Source organism: Micromys minutus, assembly GCF_963924665.1.
Source record: "Micromys minutus genome assembly, chromosome: 19".
In the NCBI taxonomy this organism is placed as follows: domain Eukaryota; kingdom Metazoa; phylum Chordata; class Mammalia; order Rodentia; family Muridae; genus Micromys; species Micromys minutus.
Window position 1 is genome coordinate 35,571,923 of NC_137954.1, and position 9,126 is coordinate 35,581,048.

General features: G+C 50.5%; 1 protein-coding gene across 1 annotated transcript; it reads left to right on the forward strand.

The window, feature by feature from the left end:
* Nucleotides 1-5,185: 5,185 nt before the first annotated feature.
* Nucleotides 5,186-8,078, forward strand: LOC308433199 (intestinal-type alkaline phosphatase; the record flags this gene model as incomplete). The annotated part of the gene is made up of 11 exons (XM_080933215.1): nucleotides 5,186-5,252; nucleotides 5,336-5,452; nucleotides 5,566-5,681; nucleotides 5,827-6,001; nucleotides 6,079-6,251; nucleotides 6,470-6,604; nucleotides 6,686-6,758; nucleotides 6,860-6,994; nucleotides 7,069-7,260; nucleotides 7,511-7,628; nucleotides 7,712-8,078. 11 exons carry the CDS (start codon nucleotides 5,186-5,188, stop codon nucleotides 8,076-8,078), a joined length of 1,668 nt encoding a protein of 555 aa, XP_080789341.1.
* Nucleotides 8,079-9,126: the final 1,048 nt, after the last annotated feature.

Genomic DNA, 9,126 nt, shown 5'->3' on the forward strand with positions numbered 1-9,126 from the left:
AAGAGCCCAACAGAGAGCATCGTCAGCTCCGTGGTAAGTGTAAGGTGAGCCTGGCTATGTGACACCATCTCTGTCAAAGTAGACAAACAAACGTGTCCGTTGAGCCAGATTTGAATGTAACGACTAGTGATTCCTCAGGCTGAGGCCGATAGACTGTCAAGAGGTAAGAAGCCAGTCAAAGCTACAAGAACCTGTCTCAGTCAAAAATGGAGAAATAATAAGCAAATGCTGGGCTGGAGAAATGGCTCAGTGGTTAAGAGCACTGACTGTTCTTCCTAGAAGTCTGAGTTCAACTCCCATAACCACATGGTGGCTCACAACCATCTGTAATGAGATCTGATGCCCTCTTCTGGTGTGTCTGAAAGACAGCTACATTGTATTTATATATAATAAATAAATCTTTAAAAAAATTTTTTAAATAAACCAAATGCTAGCAAAAGTATTGGCCTCCGTAACTCATAGACTAGGAAAGATGGTACAAAGGGGGGAAGTGTGGTTTTCTATCCCCAGTCTGCTTCTGTGGTTTATAATTGATGGTTTATAATTATAATTTTTAAAATATAATTATAATTATATATCATAATATAATAACTCCTGAGCAGCCCATACTCCCCCGAGAACAGTCAAACCCAGCTGCTGTGTGTCCATCCCTTGATGGGCTATTTGGACAGCAGGAGAGTCCACCCCCTCATCGTCCCCCAGTCAGTCCACCCTGTCAAGGTTTGCATGGTTTGTGAAGCTTTCCAATCCAGGGCCATCCATTCCCATGAACACTATGATGTTGGTCAAGCCATCGGGAAACACCTTTCCTGGTGAAATCAAGGAACTCGTTGCTGCACTTGTGATGAAGGTACTCGGTAAGGCAACCGGAAGATGAGGCAACCACTATTTACCAAATAGTGGTTTTTACCTCTAGTCTCCAAGAAAAACTGAGAAGACAGATATGCTTTAAACCTGAAAGTGGCAAGGTTCTCCATCCGTCCTGTGTCATATGCTCAGCCACACAGAAGAGTCCAGGACTGGTACTCACTGGAGCAAGGCTCCAAAGAATTACATCCAGTGGGAAAAAAATCCCCATTCAAATGATAACAAAGGATTTCGTTCTCTAAAAAATGGCAACATTTTAGAACAGAGGGATGGATTACTAGGTTAGGGGTTAGGGACGGAGGAAGGGGTAGGGGAGGCCAATGAATGGCTTTAGAGGGGTCTTGTGGATTTAGAGGTGTGAGGGACCATGACCATAGTGATGACACGAACCCGCTCAGGTAATGAGGCTGGACAGAACCTGGGCATGGCGGAACACAGCTGTAATCACCGCATTCAGGAGGCTGAGGCAAGATTCCCAAGGGTCAGGTGTCTGGGCTCCATCCTGCGACACCCTGTGAAATAAAAAGAAGAAAGAAAGGCAGGAGGAAGGGCCTGGAGCAAAGGCTCGGTGGTAGAAAACCCAAGCTGGGTTCCCAGCACCCAGTTCAGGTGACTTCACAATCGAGTGTAAACGCTCAGAGGGATCCTGAATACACGGGCTCCATGTGTACATGCCTACACACAGACATGCATAACTGAAACAAAAGTGAATACGTTAAGATGATGGAAGGAAGGGAGGGCCTGCACAGCCCTGCACACATTCACATAAGTAAAACTCAGGGTGTGATAACAGTGTCTGAGGATTGTGTCACTGGAACTAGGAAAAGTCCCCACACTTCCCCAGCCCCTGGTAGTCAAGCTCATCGTATTCCTTACAACCATAAATAGAAATCCACAGTTATGCCAACTTTACAATTTCAAAGGGGCATAGAGGCCGGCAAGATGACTCAGCCGGGAAAGATTTTTGCCACACGAGCCGCGTCCAACACCAGGAGCCTATATAAAGGTAGCAGGGGAGAACTGGCTCCACAAAGTTGTCCTCTGAGCCCCACATGGCATGAGTACGAGTGTGCACACACACAAACGCACAGACACACACAGCCGATGGTGGCGATGACGATGGTAATGGTGAGGGCAACTGATGACAGAGAAGGATAAGGGGAGGAGGAAGCTAAATAATTGGAAAGGCAATTGTGTGGTTGTGTGTCATAGCCAAGCCTTGCTGACAACACTTGCTGCAAGGTCACCAACCTTGAACCTACAACTTGACTGGTTGGTTGGTTGGTTGGTTGGTTTTTTTTTTTTTAATTAAGAGCTTGCCCAGTGTACCCAATCACCCCTGAACTTTAACCAAGAATTTTCCTCCCCCAGCACAAAGAAATATTTAAGGACACGAAAACCCTAATTACTCCGATTTCCTCATTCAGTAGTGTACCATAGATTGAATTATCTTTGTTCCTATAGTAATTGTAGGCCCATAAAATCATTTATTGATAAACTTGAAAAATTAATTTCATAGGACAACATGCCAACACAGGAAATAAAGGGAGTGGTTAGAGCTTGAGCGGGAGGCAGGGAGGCTCACCCAGAGGTCTGTCCTACAAATGCAGTGGTAAGGACCTCATGTGTCTGGGCAGCACCATGACCAGATGTCCCGCGGAGCTGAGACACTGAACCTGTTAGAGAAAATCTCCCCATCTCTCCCATCACCCAGCCCCCCCCCCCCCCATGGATTGTCTGTCTTTGCTTTTTCTTTTTTCTTTTTTTATTTTCATGGACTTCATTAAACTGAAACATTTTACAATTTGTTTTTAAAGATTTTACACACACACATTTATATGAGTACACTGCACCAGAAGAGGGCATCAGATCTCATTACAGATGGTTGTGAGCTACCATGTGGTTGCTGGGAATTGAACTCAGGACCTCTGGAAGAGCAGTCAGTGCTCTTAACCTCCCTAGCCTCTTGTTTAGGTATGTATAACTGTGTGTGGAGTGTGTGTGTGTGTGTGTGTGTGTGTGTGTGTGTTTGTGTGTGTGTGTGTGTGTGTGTGTGTGTGTGTGTGTCCTCTTCAGAGGTCAGAGGCCAAAATATCCAATTCCCATGGAACTGGAGTAACAGACATGTGTGAGCTACGGTGTGTGCTAAGAATCAAACGGGGTCCCCTGGAAGAGCAGTCAGTGCTTTTAACCACCTACTCATCTCCCCAGCCCTTATTTTATTTTTAGCTACACATATGTTTGCGTCCCTACATGAGTGCAGATGTCCCAGAAGCCGTCAAATCCCTTAGAGCCACAGTTACAGGCAGCTGTGAGCGACCTGATGTGGGCGCTGAGAACCAAACTTGGATCTTGTGTGGGAACAGAGTATACTGAAACCCAAGCCATCCCTCCATTCTCACACAGGCTGCCTCTTGCCCCTCATCCTTCTCGGATAAGGGGGCAGGGCTTGTGCCTTTGGAATGGGGTTAGCACTATCACCTCTGAGGTTGTTTTGGTGGTGGTACTGGTGGTTTTGTTCATGGTGCTGGATCTTGAACCCAGGGTCCTTATGTATGCTAGGAAAGCACTCTGCTACTGAGCTGTAGTCCTACCCCTCCCCCACCCCATCCTTCTTACCTCATGTTGGCTTTTTAAATCAATCTATCTATCTATCTATCTATCTATCTATCTATCTATCTATCTATCTATCTATCCATCTATCCATCTATCTATCTACTTATTTATTTATTTATTTATTTATTTATTTATTTATTTATTTTGAGGCAGGGTCTCACTATGAAGCCCTATCTGTCCTGGAACTCAATACGTAGACCAGGGTGGTCTCAAACCCACGGAGATCCTCCTGCCTCTGCCTCCTGAGTGTTGGGATGAGAAGTGCTCATCATATTGGCTTTTAACTCACTGTGTAGGCATGACTGCCTTGAATTCCTGATCCTCCTGCCTCCAACTCTTGGGTTCTGTAATTACACTCAGCAGATCCCTTCTCTTTCCAGGCTAATGAAATTCAGTTACTTATATGAACCACTTCTTGTTTATCTATTTATCCACCCAAGGACACTCAGTGCACAATTTCATCTTCTGTCCTAATAACAAAGGATGGGGATTAGATTTAAAACAGAGGTTTTTTTGTTTTTTGTTTTTTTAAGTAGGTTTGGAAGTCCAATGCAGGGCCGGAGAGATGGCTCAGTGGTTAAGAGCACTGACTGCTCTTCCCGAGGTCCTGAGTTCAATTCCCAGCAACCACATGGTGGCTCACAACCATCTGTAATGGGATCAGATGCCCTCTTCTGGTGTCTGAAGACAGTGACTCTGGAAGTCTAATGCCCTGGCTCTTATATATGCTTGAATCTCATGAGGGTCCTCCTCTCAACATCATGTGGTGAATAGCATCATGAGAGGACAGAGAGAAGGATCCCAAGGAACAGAAATGATGGAGAGGCTAGTCTTGGTCTGTCATTATAACCACCTCCAGTAGGGATTAAGTAGGATCTCATGAAAAATACTATAACCCCTTCTAAGAATATAGCCTCAAACGACCTAATCATCTCTCCCTCCCATCACCTGCCAACATCACCACCACAGTAGGAACCAAGCTTGCAACATGTGCACTCAGGAACAGGCTCCATCCACATTCAAGCCACAGCACACAATTCTGCGCGATGTTTGTCTCAACATGGAACACGGCTCTGTCTGCAACACCATTTTAACCAAACAGTAAAGAGAAAACATCCAAAGTACTTGCCCAGGTCAAGCTTAACGAGAGGCCAAGTGGACAGCAAGGCATTCAGTGTACCTTGTTTCTTTTGTCATTTGGCAGCAGGTATCAGGAAGTTAAGCAAAGCCCCCCCTCATCCAAGCTGTGTCCTCCCAGACCTACCCCCAGCTCCCTGAACAAGCCTAATCGCCCTGGCTCTCAGGAGCAAGAGTGATGCCCAGGACACTGTGAGCAAGAAGTGGGTACACACTGTGGCAGCATGAGGCACAAGCCCCTTGCCCAGTGGGCAGCTGCATACTGTATAACCTCCCTCCCTTCCCAGGGAGGACACCTAGTGCTCACATGAAGCCTGCTCTGTGAGGACCCCCAGCCCAGGCTAGCTTAGACACACCCGTGCATTTTTTTCTCCAGCAAGCAGGAGTTCAGTTCAGTTCACAGGGCAGGGGTGGGGCCAGGATAGCCACTTCGATCCAGGGGAGGGACGTGGGGTTGCTCGGTTAGGAACAAAGTCTTCTATTTAAGACCAGGCATTCTGTGCTTTAGTTGATCCCCTGGTGTCCCAGCTCCTCGACTGCTGCAGTCCCACCATCAGCCCCAGCCATGCAGGGAGCCTGGGTGCTGCTGCTGCTGGGCCTCAGGCTACAGCTGTCCCTTAGCGTCATTCCAGGTAAGGAGGCTCCTTCAGATGCATGCCCCACTCCTACCCATGGCCCTTCAGTCTGACCCTTCCCCTGCTATTCCCTTGGCCAGTGGAGGAGGAGAACCCGGCCTTCTGGAACCAGAAGGCAGCTGAGGCCCTGAATGTTGCCAAGAAGCTGCAGCCCATTCAGACATCAGCCAAGAACCTCATCATCTTCTTGGGTGACGGTGAGTGTGTGAGGCCTGGCTACCCTGGGGCCCTTGTACTCCAAGTACCCAAGGCCACTGATGGGTACAGACAGGCCTTGGGATTCGGTCCTGATGAAGTTCTGTTCCTTCAGGGATGGGGGTGCCCACAGTGACAGCTACTCGGATCCTAAAGGGACAATTGGGTGGTCATCTAGGACCTGAGACACCCCTAGCCATGGACTACTTCCCATATATGGCTCTGTCCAAGGTGAGCACTGAGCCACATCCGGAATGTGAGGAAGAAGCTGACGGGGACCCAGGGAAAGGGTGGCAGAGAGAATGAACAGCCCCCAGGCTTGGGTGAAGAAATAAATGTCTGCTTTGTGCCCAATTGGAGATGTCTCTGTCCCCAGACATACAGTGTGGACAGACAGGTCCCAGACAGTGCAAGCACAGCCACTGCCTACCTGTGTGGGGTCAAGACCAACTACAAGACCATCGGTGTGAGCGCAGCGGCGCGATTCGACCAGTGCAAGACCACATTTGGTAACGAGGTCCTCTCAGTGATGTACCGTGCAAAGAAAGCAGGTGAGTTGGAGCCAGGCTCAGCGATGGGGACAATCCCGGGGTACTGGATGGCTCACCCTGACCTTTGTCATCTTCAGGAAAATCCGTAGGCGTGGTGACCACCACGAGGGTGCAGCACGCCTCTCCAGCAGGCACATATGTTCACACGGTGAACCGCAACTGGTATGGGGATGCGGACATGCCTCCCTCGGCACTGAAGGAGGGCTGTAAGGACATAGCTACACAACTCATCTCCAACATGGACATTAATGTAAGGAATAAAGAGTAAGAAGAAGGGAGGGTTGGGGAAGGAGAGGGGGAGAGATAGGCAAGGGGTGCTCCCAGGCAACCTGTAGACTGAGCTCCCTGGGTCTTCCAGGGTCTCTGAGGGCTGGGTAGTTGGCACACACCTGGTGTGGAGCTGGGGATTGGCTGGGAAAGTAGGCGGAGGACCTGAAGTTCACCGTCCTCCATCCTCTCTGATCACAGGTGATCCTTGGCGGGGGCAGGAAATACATGTTTCCTGAGGGAACCCCGGACCCCGAGTATCCAGACGATGCTAATGCGACTGGAACCAGACTGGACCACAAGAACCTGGTGGAGGAATGGCTGTCAAAGCACCAGGTGATAGTGTGCAAAATAATAGTGGTACAGCAGAGACCAGGGAAGGGTCTGGGGCCTTACCGGCTGTTTCTGTCCCTCTAGGGATCCCAGTATGTTTGGAATCGTGAAGAACTCATTCAGAAGTCCCTGGATCCATCAGTGACATATCTCATGGGTAATGGCCCCACACGGCGACCACTGATCATGTGTGTATATGTCCCATGACCCCACTACAAAGCTTGGTAGTCACCATCATTTTTTGGTTTTGTCCCTCAGGCCTCTTTGAGCCTGTAGACACAAAATTCGAGGTCCAACGAGACCCCCTGATGGACCCATCTCTGAAGGATATGACAGAGGCAGCCCTGCGAGTGCTAAGCAGGAACCCCAAGGGCTTCTACCTCTTTGTGGAGGGTGAGTCTCCAAGCTCCTCTGGAAAGAGGGCACAACAGACACAGGACAGGCTCAAACTCACTGGCTTCCTGCAGGGGGCCGAATCGACCGTGGTCACCATCTGGGCACAGCTTACCTGGCGCTGACCGAGGCTGTCATGTTCGACTCAGCCATCGAGAAGGCCAGCCAGCTTACCAGTGAGAAGGACACACTGACCATAGTCACTGCTGACCACTCCCATGTCTTCTCCTTTGGTGGCTACACACTTCGAGGGACCTCCATCTTCGGTAGGTTGGGACACAGCAGCAGGTTTTGGGGGTGGGGTTGTTTGTTTGGTTGGTTTGGTTTGTTTTATCAATCACATACAGAACTTCTGAGCCGTCGTTTCTCTGTCTGCTAAATGGACAGGAAGGGCATCTGCTTTTTTTGGGCGGGGGGTGGTCTAGCAACGACTGAACCACTGGCCAGGCAAAAGGCGGGGGGCTCCTCTAAGCATCTATCCTTGGCATGACAACGTCTCTCTCTTCCCCCACGCAGGGCTGGCTCCCCTCAATGCTCTGGACGGCAAGCCCTACACCTCCATCCTGTATGGCAACGGCCCAGGCTACGTCGGTACAGGGGAAAGACCCAACGTCACCAGAGCTGAAAGCAGTGAGTGCGGTGGAGTGGCTTGCCTGACAGGGCAGAGGGGAATCAGGTCAGAGATCCTCTCCCTGAACACCTTGTCCCTCCAGATAGCGCATCTTACCGGCAGCAGGCTGCTGTGCCGGTGAAGTCGGAGACCCACGGCGGGGAGGACGTGGCGATTTTCGCGCGTGGCCCTCAGGCTCACTTGCTGCACGGCGTGCAGGAACAGAACTACATCGCACACGTCATGGCCTTCGCAGGCTGCCTGGAGCCCTACACCGACTGCGGCCTGGCGCCCCCTGCAGACGAGAGCAAACCAACCATCCCCGGCCAGACCACCACGACAACCCGTCAGACCACCACCACCACCACCACTCCGGTCAAGGGCAGCGCCAGTAGCCTGGGCCCAGCCACCGCACCTCTGGTCCTGGTGCTGCTGGCCAGAATGCTACTACTGGGGGCTCCTGCGGAGTCCTAAACTCCAGCTCAGCCAGGGTCCACTCACCAGGTCCCTTACCCTAACCTGGTCCTTCCCTTCCCTGACCTCCCACTAACTTCTCCTCATGGTCCCTCCAGCAACTACTCCCTGGGTTCCCTGGATTCTGGCTGTGGGCTCTCCCCCAGGATCCTCTCTCTTTCTGCTAGGGCATCAACAACTAGCGCTACCTAGGGTTGCAGCTTCCAGGCTCCTACCCAGGCATTCACAAGGGTGAGATCACCTCTGAGCTAGCAGCCAGCTTTAGATCCCACAGAGGTCCTTCTCCCCAGGCAGCATGACAGCCATGACTCTGACCCTCCTGGGGCAGTGCAGACTCTCCGTTTGCCCTCATCCACCAGCTCCTAGTCAAAGACAGGGCTCCAGCAATAGTTTGTGGAGGACCAACATACACCCTACCTATCGATACTCTGAGCTTGGATCTATCCCTACAGGTTCTGTACTCAGGACGAAGGCACAAGAGAACAGAAAGAGGTTGTTTCTACCACTCCTCAGTCTAATCTGCTGACCGGCGCTCTGCTGGGTCCCCGAGCCAGCCTTTGACATAGTCCTTCCTCGCCATCACTGGGCCAGCTCCACACTCAGAACCCTTTATGGGTCCAGCCATACCAATCCATACAGTGGAAGATTCTGGAGTCTTTCAGCCCAGCCCTTCTACGTCTATTACCCAGCCAGGAAATTCAAGAAGCTGTGTCCCACCCCACTCCCAGGTCATCTCAGGTTGCACCTAAATTTCTGAACTGAGAAAAGTCCCTTCCAAGGTCTGCGTTCCCCTGGGAGAGACGGGCCAATAATAAAGTATTGTGAAATACAATAGCAATAGTCATTTTCTCTTTCTTCAGCTCCAAACCAGAGCTTAGTGCCTGCTAGGAAAGTGTGCTCTACCACTGAACTATATCCCTATCCTCTAGTAACAGCTCCTCTCCCTCCTCCTGTCCCTCCTCCTTTCCCTCCTCCTCTCCCTCCTCTTCTCCCTCCTCTTCTCCCTCCTCCTTCTCCTCTTCCTCCTCCTCTCCATCCTCCTCTTCTT